This window comes from Passer domesticus, chromosome 2, assembly GCF_036417665.1.
Source record: "Passer domesticus isolate bPasDom1 chromosome 2, bPasDom1.hap1, whole genome shotgun sequence".
In the NCBI taxonomy this organism is placed as follows: domain Eukaryota; kingdom Metazoa; phylum Chordata; class Aves; order Passeriformes; family Passeridae; genus Passer; species Passer domesticus.
Genome location: NC_087475.1, coordinates 100,072,826 through 100,098,318, shown reverse-complemented (window position 1 = coordinate 100,098,318; position 25,493 = coordinate 100,072,826). Strand labels below are relative to the sequence as shown.

The window sequence follows — 25,493 nt, the reverse complement described above, 5'->3', positions numbered from 1 at the left end:
AATAGAACAACAACCTTTCTCCAGGAGAAGCCAAAGGAACTGCCTGGAATTACCATACAAATTACCCAGCCACATTTTACTGTAAACAAAAACTGATCATCCACTTGCAGCCAGCCTCTTAAGGGGACCAGGGATTCTAGAGGTGCTTTGCTACTTGATGTCTGTCAGGTAACATTTCAAAGGGAACAAACAGATCAAACCTGGCATCTATTAACAGCAGGAAATTAGTTGGGGGTATATATATATTCCCTTTCTTTCCATATAATAGAAACAGATATGGTAAGATGTGATTTAACCAAGCCCATGATACCACATCTAGTTTCACAGCACTTCTCTGGAGCTCTACTAAAACCTAGTTTTGCAGGGGTTTCCACACTACACTCTAGAATCTCATGCAGGATTTGTTTCAGTTTAACATTTACACAACTCTTAATGTTTGAAGACATTTTCTGTCACTAAGTTAAAAATGCTCCCCCTCCTTCTCCTCTTCATCACATTACTCCTTATTATATCCTCTTAAACAAGCTGTGTACAATTCCTCTCCATATTAGCTTATACATGCTTGTGAAGAACAACATATGCACAGTCTCTTAATGCTGACATTTAGCAGAACTCTATGCCTGGATGTATGTGTCTCTCTCCAGCTCCAGTCTTTGTAAATTATATTTACAGGAAACAGAACTCCTCTGACTGCCCACATAACCCATTAGTATGTTAGTTTAGTCATCCCCACAGTTTAGTTCCTAGTTACAAGGATCACGACATTTTTGAATATAACTGCACAATACATTTTAATATTTCTACCATGTAAAGAGCAAAAAAAAAAAAAAAGTTTCTTATTAAGAGGAAAAATAAGATGATGACATGGAGAAGAGGATAGAGAAAATTATTAGCTTCTCTGGCAAACTGATGACGAAATCCTCATCAAACCCTGGTAGTGTCCCCTCTCTTGCACAATGAAACAATGTGCTTCATCTGACCCACAGCACTATATCTCATTGGAATTTCTCCAGGGCAGATTGTTCCCCAACAATCACATCAGCTGCTAAACTTGAGTTTTTCTGCCAAGAAGCAAGAATGGAAAGCCCATTTAGATGAGGCAGAAATGAGAAGGGCAAAAGTGAAACTGTGGAATTAGCAGGGCAGGATAGAAAAGGCACATGACACAAGTAAAAAGACAAAACTCCAGCATTCAAAAGATAAAAGCAAATCAATTGAGAGAGAGAAAAGTAGAAACTTCAAGACAGGGGTGTCCTCACCTGACTGGCTGGTGCTAACATTGATGGTGGCAAAGTGGGGTGCTTCTGAACTCAGCTCAGTGACCAAGTTGACGGCCTGGATCTCGAAGGTGTAGTGCACACGGGCCAGGAGGTTGGAGACCTGCACGCGGCTCTCGGTCAGCCCCACCTGGCGCGGCTCGAACTGCACGCTGTCCCCACAGCGCACGCACGGCCCCACCGACCCCGCCGGGCACACCTTGCAGATCACGTTGAAGAAAACGTCCTTGCGGCCGCCCAGGTCCTTCGGGAGGCGCCAGGTCAGCAGCACGTTGGAGCCAATGATTTCGTAGCTGAGGTCACGAGGAGCAGAAGGGATGCCTAGAAAGAAGAACGAAGGATCAAAATCCCAGGAAAGAATGGGAGAGAGGTGAGGGAAGGGAAGAGGCAAAGCAAAGGGAAAAGAACAGAAGAACAAGCTGCTTCTTCGTCTCATTCTTACTCTTCTTCAGTTGTTTCTTAGGGCGAAGGTAAGATAAACATACTCTTTGCTACATCAAGCACATTAACAAAGGAACAACTGTATTAGCACATTTTTGACAAACAAAATTACAAAGAAAAGTCTTTGTTTCAAGGGTGTGGCTTTTTAATTTCCATAAAAGAACAGCCATTGTTTAGGGAAGTGCCAATCCCTTGAAATTTTAAACTTTACACAAGCTTAGTAAAGATTTATCTCTACTGAGACCTGTAATTCTCTCCTTGGCACCTAGTATCTCTGAACTTTCTCAGACTTTAGTTAACCTGCTGCATCTGTTCCAGGAACTGGACATCAATTTTGCCTACAATTATTCCTGGTGCCAGCCACATTCCTCAATGGCATCAGAGGTAAACTCTGACGGCTGAAAAACTGCCCATTCTGTGCATCCAACACTTCCCTTGATGGCACAGAGATGGTGAAGAGGAGGAAAATGCAGAGGGTGAGAAGAAGCCATGGGGATGAGAATGGGACAAGACACTGCAGCTAAGAAGGGAAAAGTTCAGAAACATAGAAGTAGGCAGCAGAATTGCACTGCCAAGCCTGGGCACAGACACAAAATGGGGAAGGGAGGGACAGAGAGGCTGAGCTCAGTATCAGGGAGGGGTAAGGAAAACATTATTTACAGAACATTTCCCTCTGAAGGCTGTAATGAAACCCAAGAATCCTCATTCTCACCATCACTCTAGTCAGGTGCAGGAGCAAAGAGAAGTTTTGGGTTATTTCAAAGGTCTTGAGAAGAGGGGAATTGCAACTCTCCCCAAATCATTTGGACACATTCTCTCTCATTAACTGCCCTTCTTGCTTTCAAACACTTCATCCAAACACTTACCAGTACAGGGAGCATCAGAATTGTCTGAAGCAGATCGATAGTACCGGTTCTGACACACACATTCCCGGGATCCCGGCAGTGGAGCGTGGCTGTGGGCAGGGCACAGATGGCAGGGGTCATCTCCCACAGATACTTTAAAGAAACCAGGGGCACAGGCTAAAAGGAGGAAAATAGAGAGGCAAAAGCAGGAAAATAATTAATTCAAATTTCAGAAACACTGTAATCTTATTTACATTTAACTTGTGCTCCTACTGCTGGGAGAAGTTATTGCATAGAGCTACTACTGGTTTTGGTTCTTTATGGAGCATATTTTGTCCAAGCTGCAATTTCAAAACAGTTTATTTTATTCTGTATGCAAGTGCTTAAATTGATTCACCAGCAGATGAAAGACAAGCAGTCCTGAGACAGCTTTGGCCACCTCAAATAATTGTCTTCTTATTCACTCAAAGAGCTTTTAAATTGGAGAAGCCAAGGAGCCCAGCCAAGCAATTTGTCTCGAAATATCAAACAATTACCAACGCCTCCTTCCCCCCACCCTACACAGCCACAAAATTGGATTTTTTATGCTGCCTACAAAACTTTCATTGCTTAAAGTAATATACACTACCATTGCTGATTTTGCATTAAAACTAAGAGCAGACACTAAGACTGGCAGTCCTATTTGCTTCCTGTAGGTCTGAAAACTTCCCAATAATGGATAAAAGTATGTTAATTAGTCAAATTTAATCTGCAAATGCACACGAACATGTATATGCAACAAGCTGAAACAAGGATGGAAATCCATCCTACAGGGAAAGAAAATGAAAAATGAAAAAGTAATTTATTAACAATATGGGAGTACGGCACATTCTAGGTTTGGCAAAGATGCCTAATAGGAGGTGCTTGGACCTTATATAGAAGTGCTAGGATACAGCTTTTACAACTTTTATGTACGTTTTCTAAAGCTGATTTTCTATATAAATTAGATGCAGCTCTTTTAGATTTTATGGACTAACAAGCTCAGGTGAAAGTTCATTTGCAGCTGATATTTGGTTCATTAAATTCACAATAAAGGGCATTTCCATACCCAGGGAATGGGAAACTTTCAGATAGACCCCAGATACGTATTTGATGTCAAAAGACATAAGGGACACCCTTGAGAGCAGAACTATTCTAGTAGTTATTGTAACCAGAATATTCCAGTGGATTGAGGATAGCAAAAAATTACCTAAAAAAAGCAAAGCAAGTAAGAGAAGAATACTGTATAGAGGTGAAGTCAGATTAATGTGTGTTCAATTCCCTTTGGGGCTACAGGCACAGTCCAGAAATAACAGCCAATAACATCTGTGGAGTCCCTTCAGTTAATGCCTCTTGTATTACTTCATCCTCTCTGTCAAAATTCTTTTTGGATGCACAGAGCAACCTCCACATGTACACAGATAAAAGTGCTAAGTCCTAGAACAGGCCAGACCATAAAGGGGACTGCAATAACTCTGAATGAAAGCTATTAGATAGGGGAACTCTGTTTCTTTCCAGCACTCAAAAAATGACAACATTCAGTGTGTGATACATTGCCATTTGGAAAGGGGGAAAAGAGACTGTAATTTTTCATGTGATGGATGATGGTTAAGAAAGTGCAGCTGCCTTTGCCTTCAGGCCTTTATCCAGCAGAAAATCAAATTATTCCCATACAGAAAGATACATTCATATGTTTGTATGGACAAGAAAGAGTATGTAAGATTTTATCCACTTCATAATCTATACACCTTTCACTCAATTTTAAGCTCTCTTAACAGCCACAGATGTAGGATATAATATTCACACTTCTTGGCAAATGCATTTGTACTGAAATTACGGGTAGTATGAATGGGAAGTTCTCATCCAACACACTGCAAAGTCATTCAACCAAAATTTCAGGGATCTTTATTTATTTCAAGTTCAAGAATGCTGAACTTAATGTGACTGTCTTTAGCTTTTCAAAAAGTAATTTTATCTCATCTGTTTTTTCTTGCATCAAACTCCTTCTTGAGCTTTTGTTGAGCTTAAAACCAATGACACATTCATTCCACTTGTCAAGGCAGACCTCACAGAATGGTTATTTTCTTTCATTCAGTATTACAGCCTGATATCAAGTAGGACACCTTGCTGCTAGTCACAATAATGAAAATGAACAGGTAATGGTAATGTCTGCCACATATGTGATGCTAAAGGGAAATCTGTAGTGGGTACAGACTTTACCCCTGAAGTACAAAACCATATTTACCCTACAAGGACAGTGCAAAAAGATTTCAGGTAAATTCACCTTTAGCCCAATTGCAAATCATATGGAAAGCTAGCAAAGCTGTAAACGAAGAATTTGTCTGGTATTTAGTAAATACAATTAATTTTAAAATAAACATGTTGTGTTAAAATAAACATTTATTTTTACAGAGTTCTTCAAAGTCTACTGGCAAGTTGCTGATGAGCCTGGGGTGCAGGGGTGAGGTCTGCAGAGATGACACACTGTAGATGAATTAGCCAAAGGCAGTAAGCACAAGTGCAGTGCTACAGGCTTTATGCAATGGAACAAAATGGTGCAGCACCACCTCATAAAGAAGGGCAGTCTGTGTAAGAGCACCTCTACTGCTTAAAAGGCCATGCAAGATTTCATCCATGTTATGGGCAAACACTCCAAGTGACCGAAAACTTTCAAAACCTGCTTGTAAAAACCAACCAACACGCAGAGCAAGAACACAAGCCTCTGGACAGGAATACGGTGTCAGCTAATGGATAACAATGTTATCTGCTTATATCACTGATGCAGTACACTGCTATAGGGACAACACTCTGCAACAGGTATGTGTAACAAACACTAGTGATCAAATACTTACACCTCTTCTTAACTGCCTCACAAAATCTAATTTCACTGTCCATGCACTATGCTTGGCATTACACGTCTGAACCATATGCAAAAGTAGGTTATTGGTCTCTCCCCAAGCACTGCCCAGGGCTCCATGCCTTTTGTCTCGTGAGCTGATTCCTTGCTACCTAAGAGATCTCTTACTCACTGAGGCCACAGCTATTTTTGAGTGCAATCCCAGAACTGTAAGAGTCACTCAATGAAGAATTTTTTATTTAGGTTCAAGAGTAATGACAGCATGAGAGCAGGTGACTTTACAGTAAATTACAGGTTTAAACAAGAAGACTATTTCCACCAAGTAAAGTAGCAGGCTTCTGAGCAAAACTTCAAATACTAGCAGTAGACAAAAAAAAACCAAAACCAAAAACCAACAAAACAAACAAAACCAAAAAAACCTCCAAAAAACAAAACAAAAAAAATCCAAAAAGCTTAACCACATTTAAGAAGGAACCTAGCCTGTTTATGAAGTGATAGTGATTTTGATACAGCCATTTACACCTCTTCTTTCAAACATCTCCAGGCCAAATATTCCCTTGTCCTTTATTTAATTTAAGCAGAGCGAAGCAGCCACATAGGCTCGTTAATAAGCACTCCACTAGAGCTGAGTAAACTGAAGAAACAAAACTTCACTGCAGCTGTTCCACCAATGAAACAAATTTCAGCAATATGCTCACGTCCTATGTGCTAGACCAGAGTAGACTGATGTCTTGGCTACACCAGTGCATCTCCGATGGCTTCTGATGTTTACCTGTGAAAAACTGGATGGAGCTCAGAGCTGACAAGCTGGAATTAGCCTCCCATTCAGAGGCACTGATCTTCATGGGGGATTACAACCAGCCTACTGTACTGGAGGAGGGCATAAGGGTTCCAGGAAGTCCCTGGAAAGGACTGGGAACTACTTCCTGACCCAAGCAATAGAGGAGGCAATGAGGGGACGTGCCCCCCTGGGCCTGATGCTCACAAACAAGGAAGGGCTCACTGGTGATGTGAGGGCTGAAGGCAGCCTTTGCTACAGTGACCATGACATGATGGAGTTCAAGATCCAGAGTGCAGTGGCCAGAGCAAAAGGCAAGCTCACAACACTGAACACCAGGACACCAGAACACAGGTCACAGACGTGACCACCTGGGTGATCTGGAGGAGCCCCGCAGGATAATGCCCTGGAGTGAAGAGTGACTCAAAAAAGCTAGTTCATGTGCAAGGATTACCTCTTCCAGGTGCAAAAGCAGTCCATCCCAACAAAGCACAAATTCAGGCAAAAAATGCCAACAGGCCTGCATGTTTGAACAGAGCTCCTAGCACAGAAAGGAAGGGTATGGAGGCAGAAGCAGGGACAGGTAGACTGAGGAACATAGAGGCATTGTCCAAACATGTAGACACATGGCTAGGAAAGCCAAAGTCTACCTGGAATCACATCTGGCACAGGATGTCAAAAGTGAGAAGGGTTTCTCTAAGTTTTCTCTCAGCGGCTCAAGGAAGACTGGAGAAAATGTGGGTCAACTGCTGGGTGACACAGGACAAGTTCTTCACATCAGTCTTTACTAGCAAGACTAGCCTTTAGGAACTCTAGGTCCTGGACACCTCGGGGAATTCTGCAGCAAGGAGGATGATCTTTGGCTTCTACTCAGCTTTGGTAAGGGTACACTTGGAGTCTATGTTGAGTTTTGAGCTCCCCAGTACACTAGAGACATTAACATGTTGGAGAGAATCCAGCAGAGGGCCGTAAAGATGATAAAGGGGATGGAGTATTTCCCACAGGAGGAGAGACTGACAGAGATGGGACTGCTCAACCTGGGGAGGAGAAGGTTTCTAGCAATCTCATCAATGAGCACAAATAGTTGAAGGGAGGAAGTGAAGAAGACAGAACCAGGCTCTTTTCACTGTTTCTCAGTGACAGGCACAGAGGTGAAGAGCACAAACTGAAACACAGCAGGTTCCCTCTGAACACAAGGAAACAATTTTTCACCATGAGGGTGACCAAGCACTGAAGCAGGTTACCCAGAGGGGTTGTAGAGTCTCCTTCCTTAGAAAAATTAGTCTGGACCTACTGCAGGGCTACTTGCTAGAGATGACCCTGCTTGTGCAGGGAGGGGGTTAAGGTGTACTCCAGAGATCTCTTCCAAGTTCAGCTATTCTGTGTTTTCCCTTAAACATAAGCCAATTAAAATGTGTGGATAGAGCCCTGTGGCCTTGGTTGCCTCACTGCCAGATCACTCATCACATACATGATTGTGGGGGGGTGGACAAGGAACAATGAATGGAAAGTTCTTGACATTAGACTACATCTCATTTCAGATGCTGAGAAGTGAAATGATAATAGGATTGTCAGGTTCCCTCTGACAATCTTTTCTCAGGAGGGGCCTGAGAAAAGACTTTAAACAAGACAAGAAAGTGTAAAAACAAGCAATAAGGAAGAGATTCACCTGCCCAGTTCCACTCACATTACAGAAATTGCACCTGAAGAACTGTGGAGTGGAATGCTGAGCAACTTGGGAGGGAAGATCTCTCCACAGTGATTATTTTTTATTGTCTAGTGAAAAAAATAATTACTACATAAACCTATAATCTCACATTGTTATTTCCAGGAGGGATGGCAGATACAGAGAAACAATCATGCTTTGAAACTCTCATTCTGCCCCTGGGTATTTCTATTTCCAGAAGAAAAACAGCAAAATGAAATCACATAACATACTGCAAGCAAAGCAGATTTACAGTGATTAAACATGATTCACATTTCTCTCACCTTCCTAACAAAATATAGTTGGAAAAATAATACTATGGCCTAAATTTTATTGTTGCTTATATTTTATACCCGTAATTTTTGTCAAAATGGCCGGACCAAATAAAGTAGACACTAACGGGCCTCAAGCTACAAGAAGCTAAAGAATGGCTTCCAAAGGCAGGCACCACAAACTTTCTGCTTCCACCTGAACCTTGCCTCTGCATCTAGTCAGAGAGCTGCTTCCATTCAAAAGCACCTTTATCCCTTTATAAAATTGCCTAAGATAGGCTGCCCACAGCACTCAGGACTTTAGCCCACAGATAGCAATAATAATTGTTCCCAGGACATGGAGCTTTTCCTGGCATTGCCTCAGTCCAGTCACTATAAATAGTATATCGAAAGTCAAGTCAGGAGGAAAGTGAAAAAAATTCCCTGGCAATCTAAACAGGCAAAAGCCACTTCCTCTTATTCAAGCACTTACAGTGAGCCTAGGGCTGTCTTCATACACACAGACAGAATCCATCTCTCATTTGTTTTTGAATGAGCTTACCTTACGTTCCATGCCCTTCTTACTGCAGATCATGGCATCAGGTCCACTTGCCATGGTCCTACAGCCTCTGCAGATGACTGTGCTCACTGGAGACAGTCGTAACAAATGTTCAGACTGCAGCAGGTGCGCTGTCACCAGGACCAGTATGTTTTCATTTAGTGAACACTACCACTTCAGGACCATCCCAGAGAAAGCCTGAACAAGAGTGGCTTCTCCTGAAGCCACCTCCACCGTGTTCCTGCAGAACAGCTTCACACAAAACATGAACACCAGCTAAGCCACAGGCCGTGTCACTGGCAATACTGAAACTTATCATCCCCCAGCACCAGGATTTTCCAAGAAAATACGGATTTAGCTCTGATTGATTCACAATACCGGATGCAGGGACAGAGGGTTGCAGAGCTAGCACCTCAGAGGGCAGAGCAAGCTGCCACTTCCCATCAAGTCAAGCCTACTATGAAAGGAGAAGGCAGAGTTTGGTGTGCGCAAGCGCTTTTCCCTCAGCTTGTCTCAGTCATTTTTCATATCTTGGCACAGTGTCAGAATGCCACAACAGTTCAGTTGGGCACAGCTCATCTCAGACACTGACCCAGTTTTCCTCAGCCCCCCTACAATGCTCGCCCCTGTGTTGCCTGTGTTTGCCTGACTGCTCACTGGAGACAAGTTCCACCCAGGAGGCCAGAGCAGCAGCTTCTGACAGACTTCTAGCAACAACAAATGGCAAAACCAGCAGAGAGAAGTGCTGGAATCATAGAGTGGCAGCAGGGAGAGGGGTAAAGAAAATGAAGAGAGGATAGACCAAGAACCAAAGAGGTAGAGAAAGAGGCATTAAAAAGCTCACTCGGACAGTAAGGGCAGAGAGTGTTGCGGTTCGTTTTGCAAGGGGCACCCCGGGGAGTCCCCGGAGAGCCCCCTAGGCTGTGAGTTCGCTGGCAGCAGCAGGCAGGCAAGGAGACTCCACACAGCTTCTGAGGGTGATGATTAAATGAGGGTTTATTGGGGGTCCCATCCCCGGGAATAGCATGGTTACTGAGGGAAAAGGGGGGAAGGGGGAGGGGGAAGGAGGGGGAGCCTAGGGGAGGGAAGGGCCAAGAGGGTAGGAAGGTTAAGAGGGGGGAAAGGCTAAGAGAGCGGCTGGCAGATTGAAAGTGGGCGCGGAATCAGACTTGTGCCAATGGGATTACAGATACAGGATGGCTCAGGGCAGGACCACAGGCTTGGGAAACACCATACATTTTCGAGGCGTGAGACAGAGCATACCATTAAAATAAAATGCAATACTACAAGACAGGAAATATTTGGAGAACTAAGCAAAATGCAACAAGAGGAGAAGGACCAAGGAAGGCAGCTGGGAACTTCACCAGAGCTTTAGGTACATCCAGCAGTGACTTTAGGGAATGTGATACAGGTGACACTGACTTTTTGTATGCAGTTATGACTTGGAACTGAACTGAGACACAAGGAGACATTTAAAAGAGCATAAAATTGCTCTCTTCTTGACTGAGACAAGTGATCTGTTTCTTGCATAGGAGTTCTGGTCCCAGGTGTACTGTGGGGCAGCAAGTATAAATATACTAGATGTGAGAGCATTGAAAATGAACAGTGTCAAAGCTGGAACTGGAGTCAAACTGGGAACAGATGATTTTGAGGCCTAGGGAAAATTGGACGTGCAGAGATACAGAGGACCTCAAATGAGAATGACTCTAGGTAAACGGATGGAGTTTGGCACTTAGAGGGCAGGATGATGGAAAGGAGTTAGAAACCAATAATAATATTGTAGAATCCTGATGCAGACATTTAGACATTACATTTCTCAAAATGCTAGAAAGATAGCATAATTAGCATGCAGAAGACACACTAGAAAATAAAAATAAAAATTGTAGTGTCTTTTAGATAAAACACTTCTTCCCCACTCCCTTTCCCATAAATATATCTATGGCTTGCTTATGGAGATAGTAAATTCCTACTGGGCCAGGCTATTCCTCAGTGACTGCTACTGTGCATCTTGCATCTTGTTCTGAATAAGGTGGGATCAGCCTGCAACAGAAGCCAGGCACAGTGATGCAATAGGGGCCTGGGTTGATCTAGAGTTTCACAGTTACTACAACTGCTTGGGTGGGGAAGAGAGACGAAATGAAAGAAACACAAGGAGAGAAAAGTATGTCTTTTGAGTCTTAAAGAAGAGGATCAAATCAACTGAGATAAAATAAATGAAGTGAATAAGAACTCTTTCCTGCTTAACTGTTGATAGGAGATCAGTTGAGTAAGGGATTTTTTAGGTAAAAGAGGTGGAGCTGAAGCAATTACTGGCTAATTATATGTGGGAGAACTGCCAGGGAATGGTTTGTGTGAGGAAAAAAAGGCAAAAACGTAAGAGGAAAGATCTGGGCAGGGTTGGACAGAATATGAGCAGACAGCAAGCACTTGATACAGGAAAAGAAGCAAACTACTTGAAAAGCACCAAAATGTATGTGCAAGTAGCAGAAGGAGGCTGGAGAAGCTGATGAAAGGAGCAATACGGAAGAAAAAAAAATTGAAAAAGGTAATCTAGATCAAGGCACCAAACATTATTGTCAGCTGTGAGTTTACATTGAAATTAAGGCTCTTACCCAGGAGAGGCTAAGACACTGGGTTTGTTCATTTTGAAGCAGAGCAAGCTGTGGGGCAGGAGCTTACGGCTGTCATCAGCCACCTAATGGGAGGATATGAAGAAGGTGTAGGCACGAGGTAGCAGAACATGAGATAACAGACACAAGTTGTAATAACCTCTTACTACATCTTACTAAAATCTTTTTCTATGTAGGAAGAAGTAATTTCACCATGGGTGTTGTCAAATATTGGAACAGTTGACCAGGGACATTGTGTAATTGTCACCTTCAGTAATAACTAAAACTAGAGTAGAACAGACTTTGAGTGACCTAACTCAATTTGGTCCTGCTTTGAGTGTGGGGTTGGAGCAGATGACTTTCACAAGTCCCTGCAACATAAAGTATCCTGTGGTTTCAAATGAAGCATCCTTTACGTGATTAAAATTTAAGAAGAGCTTGTTGTGCTCTTTTTTTCCTTTGCTACTAGTATGTGCATATTTTTAGCAGACTATCAAATCTTTTATTTTAACATAAATCTTAACATTCTTTTAGCCTCACACACTGAAAAAGGTTTATCCAAGCTGATGAGAAAGGGCATTTTTCAGTAACACAAAAATAATCATGCAATATTCTTTCCAAATGAGACCTCCAACAGCTCCATGTACAGTTGCTTGCTCCTGTAGTTATCAGCAATACAGATGTGATTCCTTCTGCAATCAGAAGGGACTTTATATAGCCAAAGGACACTGGCAATTTTATGGAATCCTTACAGCTACCACCAATGACAGGCAGACCTTTTGCTTGCTAAATACTCTTAGAAACAGACATCCACAGAAAGAAGAGAGGACAAGCAGCCATGTGGATGGCTAACCTTGGTAAACATCCAAATGCCCACCCTCTTATTCTCCCTCCTCATCAAGACATAGGGAGAAAATTGGATGAAAAAGCTTGTGGGCAGAGGTAAAGAAGTTATAAATACAGGGAGCTTGTTTACCAATTACTATCTCAGGCAAGACAGACTTGGCTTGGGGAAATTTAATTTATTGCTGATTAACATAGATTTGGGTAATGAGAAAACAAAAACAAACATTAAACCAACACCTTTCTCCTCCCTCTCTCAAGTTCATCTTAAAGCTTTTCACTCCCAACTTGTTCCTTCCTCCTCTTTCTGGCTGGTGTTTTTTGCCTCTGGTTAAGTATGTTTGTATAGAGGCGCCACACACATGGCTAATCAGCTCAGCTCTGTCCACAGCTCTGTCCTTCTTTATTTGGAAGTCAGCTTAGCACTTCATCAGTGCAGTCATTCCTCTTATCTTTTTTGTCTGCATTGTAATTTTAAAAAGATTTTTTAAATGTCCCAGCCATAAATTCTAAATATTATTTTCAAAAGCACCTGGTAATCTAAATCCTATATGATTTTGCATGGCAAGGCACCCTGTGTGTGCATACATCAAAGAAAAAGAATTAAGGTCCCAACCTTCTTTTTTCCTTTGTAAACTGCCATTCTCTTTTTTGACTGCTCAGCATGACAAATCTAATCAGATAAAGTGAGAAGTGAATCCCACACAGATTGCACCCCACATCACCCAAAGGGCTTGCTAAAGGTTGCTGTTTCACTCTTCTATTTAGCTGGAGAAATATGCCATATAGTAACAGAGAGCAGGCAGTCTTATAAAAATAAGGAAAGAAAGTAGCTTAAATCATGATAGGGGGCAGGGGGGGGAAAAAGGGCTTTCTATCTATCTGCTGAGAATGGCTCTTGGCAGATTTGTTGCTCTAAATAAAGAGATAACAGCTGGTCCAGGAAGGACTCCACAGGCTTGCATATGGTGAGGGGGAAGGCAATGCCCACACACTCTTCTACCAAAGAGTAAGAAGTAAACTTGCTTCTCCTTCTTATCCTTGGTTGATTCTTCAGTCTTATTAAGAACACCTCTCTGCATTATCATCAGTAGAAATCTGCCCTTGAGCTATTGCTTTTGTTCTGTGTTTCATCTAGAACACTGTGGCTGCTCTGTATCAGGACAGACGTCTGTTCTTAAAAAAGGAGAACACAAGCATAGAGGAGAAGGGTTGGAGAGGACTCCACGCAGAGAACACCAAGCAAGGGGACACAAGCTGAATGTGGCTTCACTCAGACAGGACAGCAACATGTTGTTGGAAAGGAGAAGAGACTGGGAAGGATGACCAAGCCAGAGAAGTTTACAAGAAACATGAGGAAAGAATACCCTTTAACATTATGATTAATACTTGGTAGTCATTGGCTGCTCTAGGCTGCTCATGGAATCTTTGGGACGTAAATTTTAGGAACTGACTTTTGTAGCTTGATAGACTGTCATTATTTCAGTTATTCCTTACAATATTAACCATTATCATCTGTCTCCAGCTTCTTTGACAATGAGGCTGCAAGGAAGTATCAGCTTTCACTGAATACTATGAAAAATGGAAGATATTTTAAAAAATTCCTTGTTTTTATTTGGCAAGCCAAATTTCTTTCTTTTTTTTTGACTACTTAAGACTACTATCTGAAACTAAATTACTGACTGGCAGTTTATTTAGCCTGTGACCTAGTCATGCTACTGATGCAGACAACAAATTTAGTGCCATACAGAGCTGCTCTATGTCAGAGCTTACTGTCTCTGAAGCAGCAATAAATGAATGTAGTTACATTTCTCTCAGAATGAGCAGGATAAAAAAGGCACACATATTTCAATTATTCTCAAAGTTTAAACAAATGAAAAGCACTTACCAATTTTAATTGCTTTTTTAGTCTCCAGTACAATGACCTGTATTTTAATAAAGCTATTTTGCATGACCCAAATCACTTCATGCAGCAGGAATTTAAGGTAATATTAACATTAATTATTCATTGCATTTGCAATCTGGTGTTGACCAGAGTATTTGTATGTTCCATGTCCAAACTGAACTCTTGTTTGAATAAATCCAACTTTTGAATTTTGTCTGCAGCCAGAACTGTGTTCCACGTGACATTTATTTTTTAGATTACTAAGTGTAGTGCAGCAACATTTTAGACTGCTGAGAGATTTGAGTAGATGCAGATTAAAACAGAGAATGCACCAGAAGAATATAATACACAAATTATACAACCAACATAAGCAGTTTGCTCTAATGGACTATCCTAAGCTTGAGATAGGAACGCAGTCATGACATAAGTCTGGGTGCTCAGGCTTCGCCAGATTTTAGCCCAATACCACTTCTGGGTGACACGTAATGTACTCTACTTCCTCCTACAAACTTATCACAGAAATACCATTGGCCCTGGGGCAGAGAGTACATTATTGGTAATGATGATACCATTATGACTGATTTTTCTAGTCAGGACAGGCTCACAGAGCCACATTTTTCCCTGTATCGTGACCAGGCTGCTTCCCTTTCCCCTTTTTTTATTTTATTGCTATACACTAGAAAAAGGGCCCAAAGTAACTAGTACAGAGAGTGTATTAGGTCTGGGCTCAGCTCTCCTCCATGCGGCATCTTCCTTCTAATGCTGCTGCCTCTTGGTAAGGAAGTGGAATTGTGGTAGATCTGGCTAGTGATAGCTCCTGCTAGTTCTGTATGTACCCTCAGAGGCTGTCTCTGGTGGCAGCTGTAACTAAGGCCTGAGTGGAGTTTCCGACAATTTTCTTAGCAGCAAGCAGTGGTGTCCTGATTTCGGCCGGGGCAAGGACAATATCTTGCATTAGCTGGGAGCGGGCATGGCTGTCAGGGTGTAACCAGGACCAGATGTTACTCTACACCACCTCTTATCATTGACAGGGGTAGGGGGAAGGCACTCACACTCCAAGGAAAAGGGCATTCCTTTCTGTTGGGAGAAAACTTCTCTGTGTTGGAAAGAACCAATCAGATCAGTATTTGTTTACCGTCACTTCCCATGTAAATCATTGGTCTTACACCTTTTGTTGTTAATATCGTTGTTGTTACTGTTCATTTTATTATCTCATTTCTGTTTCTAGTAAACTGTTCTTATCATAACTGATGATCTTTGCCTTTTGTGCTTCCAACTGGAGGGGGAGCAAGTGGCAGCATGGTTTTAGTGGCAATACCAATATGGAGAACACCATTCCTAAACCATGACAAGTGGTCACTCCAACTCCAGTCTGAGGAGCTGTATGTGTGAAAAGAGGCTGCTACAAGGCGATCTCTGTGAGAAATTATTTACTCTCCCAGCTCTGTGAAATTTTGGCTAGGGCCAAATATTGCTGACACAGAGAACCAATGAAGAAATGGCTGCCTAAGAGGAAGAGGGAAAAAAGTTCTCTCACCTTGGCAGGCTCGGTCATCATCCACAGGCTGGTAGCCAGCCTTGCAGGTACACCGTCCAATGGCCACCATCCACTCCCCTTCTCCATTGCAGTGCAGCCGAACGCTCGAGGACCCCGTTGTGCTCATCTCTTCAGCGTTGGGTACACACATCCCCGGGGACTCCACCAGTGAGGTCCTCTCCCCGCCAGCAAATGTTTCAGGAAAGGAGGCAAATCCTTTCACCACAGCTGGGCACTTGTAGAAAAAGACTTGGACTGCCACCAAGGACATGCAGGCTCCCGAATCCTGGAAGGCCAGGTAGAAGCCATGCTTGGTGAGTGGCCCAAAGCTACGTACTTTAACATTCATCTTGACCACCTTCCCAGTGCTGTCCACCTGGGAAAAGCTTTCATCAGCTGCAATAGTATCCACTTTGGTCCACGGGCCCTCATGCCACTCTGGCATGTCCTGAGAGGCTATGTCAGCCTCTGACTGGTGGTAGTAGAGTGTGAAAGTCTCCTTGCAGGAAGAGGCCACAGTGCGCATGCTGGCGCAGTCCCTCACGGAGAAACGGAGGCGGACGTGGATGCGGTGAGCCCCACGCCGCTCTATGAAGTGAGTGCGCAGCCAGTTGTTCTGACCTGGTTCAGCCACGTTGCACACTTGAAAGGTTCGGATCAGGCGCTTCTTGTCATCCAGGACGCTTACCTCATCCCACTACAATGGATACAGAGGAGAAAAAAGAAACAGAAATAAAAAAAATGGATTCAGTATTCAATGGCACCAAAAATACAGGACAGGTCTTTGTCTTCCCCCTCTCCTTGCCATGTCTATGACAAAATTTGAACTTGTTGATGCTATGTGCAGCAGAGCATTCTAGACAGAGTATGACCCTGTAAAGAAGAGCAGTCAAAGCTCTGAAATAAGAATTGTTGTGACAGAAAACATAGATAATGCAAGCTTGGTCGCACAACACTGAAAATCTTAAAATGCGAGAGTCACACTTTCTTCCTTCCTATTTTCCCCTCTCTCATCTCCAGAGACAAAACAAATGACACAAACAAATGAGACAGAGCAACAAGACACTGTTCTCTGGAGAACACATTAAAGCAGAAGTCCCTTCTACCTAACTTTACCACAGTGGGAGCTGTGTTCTGAATATCCTATGCACATAAACCACTCAGCATGGCCACTACAGGGGCAGAGCCAGATTTGGTTTGTGGCTGCAGGAAGGCACAAGGGATAAGGAAGAGTGGAAGCAGGTTCCTGTACAAAGCTGTAAGACAAAACCTACCCTCTCAAAAAGCTTTACAGAACAGGTACAAGGCCCTGGGTATGACAGAGGATGTGCATCGTGAGATAGAAGAAAAGGAACCTCCTCAAGGATTCTCATGAAGGGGTGACCAACCAAATTCTCAAAGTAAGATCTGCATTAGGACCATTTGGCAAGAAGAAACAACAGCAAGTTATGGTCATTAGTGACTCCCTCCTGTGTGAAACAGAAGCACCCTTTTACTGATTACAACATCTTTTCAGGCAAGTGCTGTCTCCCTGGGCCCCAGTTTAGCAATGTCACCAGATGATGGAAGAGCTTAGTACAGCTTTAGACTACTAGCCACACCTGCTTTTTCACATGAGTGCAAATAATGTCCCAACAAAAAGTGCAAAGTTTATCAAGAGAGTTTTTAGGGCTCTGGATGAAATGTTAAAAAAAATCAGGAGCACAGGTAGTGTTTTTCTCAATCTTTTCAGTAGCAGTAAGGCACATCTGAAAGAAACAAATGATGCCAAGACATCAATACTGGCTTCAGGACTGGTGCCTCTGCCAAAATGCTTGGGTTCGTAACCACTGAAGAATCTCTGAGACATAGGGTGTGTTGGGACATGACAGGATCCACCATCCCAATGGAAGAAATGTATCTTTGTTCATAAACTGGAGGGACGGATTGAGAGATTTAATCTATAATTGATGAAGGAACGGCATACCACCAGGAGAGCTGAAGGTAAACCAAGGGCTGGCATGGCATAGACTTAGGATAGCAGTGCCAGCTGGGATCATGTATGCTGCTCCTGGGAGCACGGAGAGCTCAGGAGCACAACTGAAATGTTTGTACACCATGGGAGCATTGGGCAATTATTCATGGCACAAAACATAACAAGAACAAGTGCCAGATCCTGCACCTGGGGTGGAGTAACAGCAGGCACAAATACTAACTGTGACAGGAGTGTCTGAGTGCCCTGCAGGGAGGGTGCTGAGGGTGCTGGGGGCAGCAGCAGCTCAGTGAGAGTCAGAAGGGTGTGCCTGGGCAGGAACCATGGGCACGAACTGTGTCCTGGGGGCATCAAACACAGAGAATAGCTGGGCAGAGGTGGGATCAGCTCTGGGCACCACCATTTCAGAGGGGTGGGAAAGTCTCTGAATCTGTGCAGAAGAGGGAAACAAAGCTGGTGAAGGGGCTGGAAGGTGTGTCCTGGGAGGAGTGGCTGAGGACTCTGGGTTTGTCCAATGTGGAGAAAAGAGAGGCTGAAGGGTGACCCCCTTGCTCTGCAGCTCCCTGAGGAGGGGAATTGGAGAGGGATCCCTGAGATCAATGATAGGATGCATGGGAATGGTTAAAATCTGCCTCAGGGGAAGCTCAAAATTGACATCAGAAAACATTTCTTTACCTAGAGAGTGGTCAGACACTGGAATAGGCTTCCTAGAGATGTGGTCAATATCCCAAGCCTGTCAGTGTGTAAGAGACATTTGACAATGCCCTTCAGAACATGCTTCAACTTTTGGTCAGCCCTTAATTGGTTAGGCACCTGGACTAGATGATTGTTGTAGGTGGCTTCCAACTGAAATATTCTATTCTATTCTATTCTATTCTATTCTATTCTATTCTATTCTATTCTATTCTATTCTATTCTATTCTATTCTATATGGAGGGGTGCCTGGAGAACTCTTTAGTATCTCTGAAGCAGAGGTGAAGGAATAGAGAAAGGATGTGGTAATAGCATCCCACTCAGCACCTTTCTCTCTTAACAATCTGGCTTTACAAAATACATTGTGTTCAAATTCTTCATATATACAAAATCTATAAAGCAAGTCTCACAGTTCCCCTTTCTTCATCAGATGCATGCATGTCTTCCCAGCAGACACAGAGTCAGGAAGAGGGACAAGGGAAATGCTTACCCCATCAGACGGGTGTGCAGTCCAGCCAATCTCTGATGTCTCCTGAGTTGTATCCAGAAGTATTTCTGTTTGTATTTTAAAAAAATTAAATAAAAAAAAGTTTTTTGTGCTATTCCAAGTCAGATTAAAATCTTATCTGTTCCTCTCAAGACTGTCTTGTAGAGGACTTCCATACACCAAAAATAAACATTAATGTTTTGAGACTAAATATGACAGGTTATGTCCATACTAATAAATTAAGAAATGCCAAGACAAAGGCAGAGGCACTGGGCACATAATCATGCTAACTCATGATTCTCAATTTGCTTGGCAATATTCTCACCAGACTTTCCCAGGCAAAGTATAAGCACACTGACAGGATGGTGCAGAGTTATCATAATCAGCAGTTCAGATGAGGCCACTCTCTTTTTGGAAAGGAAAAGGTGCTGAGATGAGCTACATGAATGCATGCTAGTCCCATTAGGACTATGGTTGCCCATTTTATCTGCACATGTAAGTGTGGACACAAGGACAAAGCATGTTTGTTCCCAGTTCTGGAACCAAATTTCTTTGGGAGTTTATGACTCAGCTGATCCTGTAATGGATTAGTTTTGTTCTGAAGCTGGGAATTACAATTAGGCCTGTGTAGGAATCCCAATATGAAATAATCTGTTGCATTATTACACTGCTCAAGAGTTAGGTACATGCAGCACTTCACAGGCCTAGTTTATTCCCACAACTAGTCTGCATTTCCATTGTTATTGAATCTACAACTGGAGACAGATATCAGCCTTGACTGCTCTTGGACAGTTATTCTCTGCTTGGGTACAAAGAAACACAAAAGAGATTTTGACAGTAGAAACTATAAACATAATATTCTCCAAAAGAGAATGTCAGGGTCTGAGACCACTGTGATATGCAAGCATGTGCTCTTCACTCTGTATATTTAGGACACAGAATAAGAAAATGACTCAACTGAATAGGTATTTACATGTGTTGATATATACTGTATAAATCAATTGGCTTTTCTTAAATTCTGGGAAGCTTTATTTGCTTATTTTGATTTTCATATTTCTATTTTATTACTTAAAAAAAAAACCTGCAAAAAACAGATTAAAAAAATACAACTCAAAACCTAACAGCCAGCTTACTTACAAATAAGGCTCATGATCCATTATTAAACCTTGCAAAGGTTTAGTAATATGATTCTTCCACATTTTATGCAGGACAGATATCCTCAATGGTTTTTATTTCCAGTTATGGATTGCTTATGTCACTATCCCTACCAATACACCTGGTGATTCACTCCACATTAATCACTGGAAAGACTAGGCTCATCCTAAAGCAGACATGATCAAGTGAGCAAGTTTATACAGACCTCAGCCTTCACTGATGTCCCTGAACTATATTTTCTATATTCCTACAGGACATTTTATACTTTTCAGACCTTCCTGAGGATGCAGCTCCTTGATTCAAAAGCAGCGCAAAATACCAGCGCTGGCTTGCCAAAACTGGAAAGAACTACCGGTTACAGCTAAAGTACAACCACACTACAATTATGTAACAGACCTCAGGAAATGCTGAGCTGCTCAGTTCTTAAGGATAGCTCAGCTCTGACAGCTCCTCTGAGCAGCACAACATCTGCAAAAGGCCTATGCCTCCCTGAGGCACAGTACTCCCTAGGCTGTCCTAGCAGTGGAGGAACTTGGCATTCCCCCACGCCCATTACCTTCTCAATTGCACAGTCTGGCACAGAGATTGCACAGTATCATGTATTACTTTGCCACTGGGATCCCAGACATAGCCTTGATATGCTGAAATAATACACAAGGCTATTTTTCAACACAGAAGAAACTTTTTTCCTAAGCAGATCTGAATCTCCCATCTACCAAAGCACAATGCTTCCATGGAAACTCTAGAAGAACTCTAGAAAGAACTCTAGAAGAACTCTAGAAAATAGAGAGAAGTTAATCAGGGCATGGAAAGCCATACAGGAAGTGAGGAAGGAATGGAGAAGAAAGGAAATGGAGAAGACTTGCTCAGCAGCCTGTGCTCTGCCATGTCAAGCATATTCTCTAGACAGCTTCTCACCAGTGCGGCAAGGTAGTATTGACCAAGCACGTGAGTATTTTACAAGCAAACAGAAATAGGCAGCCTGAAGCAGACAGAACTGTCCCTTTCACAGTGAATACTTTAAGTCAGAAACCACTAGAAAAATAAGAAAAGCACACAAGAATTTTGTGTGTATAAATCTCATTTCTCAACCTATGGCCAAAAGTCCCCCACTATTTTTGTTCTTCCTCCCTTTCCTACTGGCTGCATGCCTGGAATCACATCCACTAGCTGCATGCACACTCATAAATCTAACAAGCTGTTAAACTGCTCTCTAGCTCTGAGGACAACAGGCAGACAACAGGCACAGTATGGCTCATGTTCCCATGGCTAAAAATTCCAACCCCACAGAAGTGCACAGCTGCATCCAAACCACTTCCCAGGAATGGTCCTCAGTCCATCCTAATCCCTGACCTATGTGTAAACACTGTTTGTGATAAGATTATTTGGCATGGGCCAAACAATCCCATGGCTGTGCTCATAATTTAAGAGTATGAATGTGTACAGGTATAAGCCTTCACTCTGACATTTTATTAGCACTGATGACTGATGTAGCACTTCACATTTTCACTGTGCTAGGCCAGACCAGTATTCTGCTGCTCTTCAGTGCAGATAGAAATGATCTGTTCAGGTGAATTTACCACCTTGGAAGAAAAATGGCTTATACCCTTTCAACATGGCTCAAAATCAAGGGTCTTGCAACATCAGGTTAGACTCAGTCTCAGTCCAGCCCATGATGCTGCTAGAGGCAACACAGATTGAGGTATGTCAGAGTATCATTGGAGCAACAGTCCACTCTTTATTAAAAATGAGGAATAGGCAAGATATCTGAGCAACCTAGAGGCTTTGAAACACATGAAATTATGACAATTCTACAATTCTTTTTTCACTCCTGGTATAATCTCAGTTTTGAAGAATGATATTGCAATTTCATATTGTAAGTGTTATTTTACTTCAAGGAAGATAAAAACAACTGATGAGAGATTCTCCTATATGTTTCTTCCCTAAACTAAAAAAAGAAAACAACATCATTTTTTATAGAAGAGTCAAATGGGTTCATTATACTCTGCAAAATCTAAACTCTCATTTGAGTATCCTCAGTTCTTGCCAGCCAGAGAAGGTGAAATAAAAATCCCAAATACTTCAGCTAGTACTATTCTATATTTACATAACAAAGCAATTATGCTTTATGTCATTATGCTGTAATGACAACATCCAGAAAAACTGGGCAGAGGCTGGAAGCTATTATAGATCAGACTGTTCAGAACAGGCACATTAATAATCTTCACATTTTGGTCTGCCTGTACTTTCAAGCAAGACTACTAAGTGCTTGTGTTACAGACAAATTGATCCCCTGATGCAAGAGGATGACAATTCACCCAAGGATGACTGACCCTTAGACAACCTTCATGGAGGCAGAAATGGCCTAACAGCTTTCTGGACTGCCCAGTTTCTGGACTGAACAGGAAGGACATTGCCCTCGGTGTCTTAACAGTGCAGTGGTGCAAGAGGGAATTATACAACCAAAGCCTTGCAAACTACAGCCACAGACAAGAGAGCTGATCCTGAGAAGAGAGGAAAAGAATCCCTTTACCTGTGTGATGAGAATCTGCTACTAAAACTGCAGAATCACAGAATGAAACAAGCTGGAAGGGAGGTACAGATGTCATCTTCACCAACACCCCGCTCAAGGCCAGGCTAAATTACAGTAGGCTGGTCCAAACCTTGTCCAGTTGAATTCTGAATATATCCAAATGTACACTGAACTGATAGAAGGCAAAGGGCACTATGGTAAAAGGTAACAGAGAGTTTGCTTTGCTATGGAGCTGAATGCCCCAAGCAGCAAAACTTGCTCGCTTAACAGACCTGAAAAGAAATGAAACATCTCTGAGCTTACTCTGCCTTTTACGATCATTCCTTGAAAAAGTGTGAAAAAGGAAGGGTGTGAATGCTCTCTAAGAATGCTGGGAAGAGAAAGCGTTCCCTGGGCTTGTGCAAAAATAGTGTTAGGAGTTGTAAGATCCAGTAAAGTCACACAAGTCAGGCTGCTGCAGCTCCTTGGCCCCAGGCACAACCAATAGCAGGGTTAGGTGGGTATTCCCAACAGGCACACACACAAACACATGCAGGCACTGCACACCTGTGAATGGCCAGCCACAAGGATCAACACAGACAGAAGCACTCACCAGGCATGCAAACAGAAACAGCACCACCAATGGCCTCATCCTGCTCCCCTTTCTGGTTGGTCAGGATTAAGGTCTGTTAGTGGGAAATATATATGCATTTGTATACAATGCGGATCTCTGCAATAACCGTCCTTTGAGATTTAGCCTCCTGACCTCTGGATCTGTGCTCTCTCCATCTGCTGGCACCTGAAGCTCACAGCCTCACTCTGGTTTGAGTAGTCAGACAGGCTCACTCACTGATACACTCCTTCACACACACAGAGGCATGCTAAAGATCCCCTGCTAACTGGTTTTCAGGGTGCAGCCTACCCAGCAACTAGCCCTGGGTGCTTGCTCCCCTAGGTTGCTATTCTATGCATCTCTCCACCAAGTGGTCTTTGCCACTCAGCCTACCCAGGAATTGCCCTGGGATCCTCTTGTCTCTGGGTGCGCTGAGATACACAACACATAGACAGTACTCTCAAAGAACCCCTGGAATTTATGGTGACCAGAATAGCTGACCTGGACCTCCTGATAGTTCTTCCCTCACTAGATAAACCCCTCCATTTGTCTCACTCATAGAGACACATACACATTTAAATTAGTGTCTCATTCCTGTTCCAGACTCTGCCCTTTCCCCGCCTTCCTAACCCACTAAACTCCAATATCAAGCCAGTCTGGCTTGCTGTAGAGATCACAGACTCATTAATACAAGCTTACTCACTCCAGCTGCTTGCATCACAGATGCACAGATCCTATAATCTGTGGTCCACCTTGAGTTGCTAGCACTTGATTTTCATCCATTCCATGATCTCCAGCTGCTGGTAGTGCTGACTCATGAGCCACTCTGACCCACTCTGACCTGTGGTTCAACTCTAGTTGCTGGTGTATAAATAAAAAAAATGTGCATGCACACACACACACACAAAACAAAGCCCCCTTACCCAGGTAACTAGTGAAAAATGGAATTTAATAAGAAGATAGGATAGACTGTGGTGATCAGATGCCTGACAGCCATATGATGCCTGCAGTTGGTGTATGTGACTGGCCCCTTATCTCTCTACTTTCTCACACTCAATACTCACTTTCCACACATACAGTTACTCCCGTAAACAGCCCACAGTAAATTCTGCAGATTATCTCCCCTATATCCCATAATAAATACCATGCTCCTGTTGGCAATAATCTCCTTCAATCTGAAAGGTGTCCCAGAGAGCACTTCCATTGATTTAACTTAATGGGTTCATTCCCACCCCACAGACTGATCACACTCCTGTGATAGCTCTGGGAGAAGCTGGGTCAGGACACTTATTTGTCTGTTAGGTCACTGAGGTTCCCCCACCTTTCCCTATTCCTCTGTGCTCCTTTGAGCATGGGGAGAGGACCCTTTTATCAGGAACCTTTTATCACTCATATAAACAAATATATTTAGGTATGGGGTCTATCATCCGGAGACAAAATACAGTGAAACCTTTTGGAAGCCTTAAATACAATAGAACTTCTTCCAAAACTAAACAGAAATTGTGGTGAAGTAAAAAACATATGAATAGCTAATGATATATAAAACTGTACCAAGTATTCTGTTTTTCACAAATGAGTTGATGAAACAAGTAAAAAACCAAACAAAAATAGTCAAAAAAATCATACTTGTTCGTAACTATCCAACACAAAGGTTGCTGTTGTTTTTTAAAAGAAAATGTCTTAAAGTAGATATGACTTAACATGAAAAAACAAGCTACAGTTATAGAATATGCCTCCTAATATAAGATAATATATACAAAGCCAATCTATATTGAGAGAGAAATGAGTTCAAATTTTTTCTTGTATAAAGCCATAATGTCAATCCTGCAATGAATGATCCCGTGTTACTTCTGCAATGCTACTTCTCAAAAGCAATTAATTTTAGAAAAGCTATTTGGAATCAATGGGATGTGTGTTTAGTTAGTTCCACAAAGTATAATGTAATTTAACTGCTTGCTATGTCAGAGCAGAATGCTGACACTATCAGAATATCAAAGTTGTCTTCTGCAAGGAGGAATTCTCACACTCCACCCAGGAGTTATGTACCATCTGTGAAAGAGAGAAATGACAGCCAAATGGCGTAGGATATGGAAATACACAGCTTTTTGCAAGGTAACACAGTTTTTAAGCTTTATGAATGATTGTGTATTTTTCTCTTCCCCGGCCCCTTTCTTTTGTTAAAGCTCTAAGGAAACTGCTGGGATTAGCATGTTGCACTACTACTGATGTCAGAAAATGCAGACATCAGGAAATTAAAATAAAAAATTCCAGCTTTGCATATGAAATCAAGTTAAATTACTATTTACAACTTTCCTAGAGATAAAATATAATATCTACTCTTCCACAGCTTAAGAAGTTCATTCTCCAAACACCCACTATTAAGGCAGGAACTTGGGTCCAACTGCCACTGCCATCAAACCAGCTACTTTCCACACAGCACAGCATTACTTTTTATG

The 25,493-nt window shown here is 42.4% G+C and overlaps 1 protein-coding gene across 12 annotated transcripts in view; it reads right to left on the bottom strand.

Moving 5' to 3' along the window:
- Nucleotides 1–25,493, bottom strand: part of EPHB6 (EPH receptor B6) — a 65,386-nt gene that overhangs the window by 18,873 nt on the left and 21,020 nt on the right. For 11 of the 12 annotated variants that reach the window (XM_064409939.1, XM_064409935.1, XM_064409936.1 and 8 more), the window contains 4 exons: nt 18,761–18,825; nt 15,606–16,302; nt 2,585–2,740; nt 1,260–1,598 (listed from right to left, as the gene is read on the bottom strand). In XM_064409939.1, coding sequence (XP_064266009.1) covers nt 1,260–1,598; nt 2,585–2,740; nt 15,606–16,302; nt 18,761–18,825 — 1,257 coding nt within the window. The remainder of the gene's footprint in view (nt 1–1,259; nt 1,599–2,584; nt 2,741–15,605; nt 16,303–18,760; nt 18,826–25,493) is intronic. The other variant, XM_064409940.1, reaches the window with a different exon arrangement.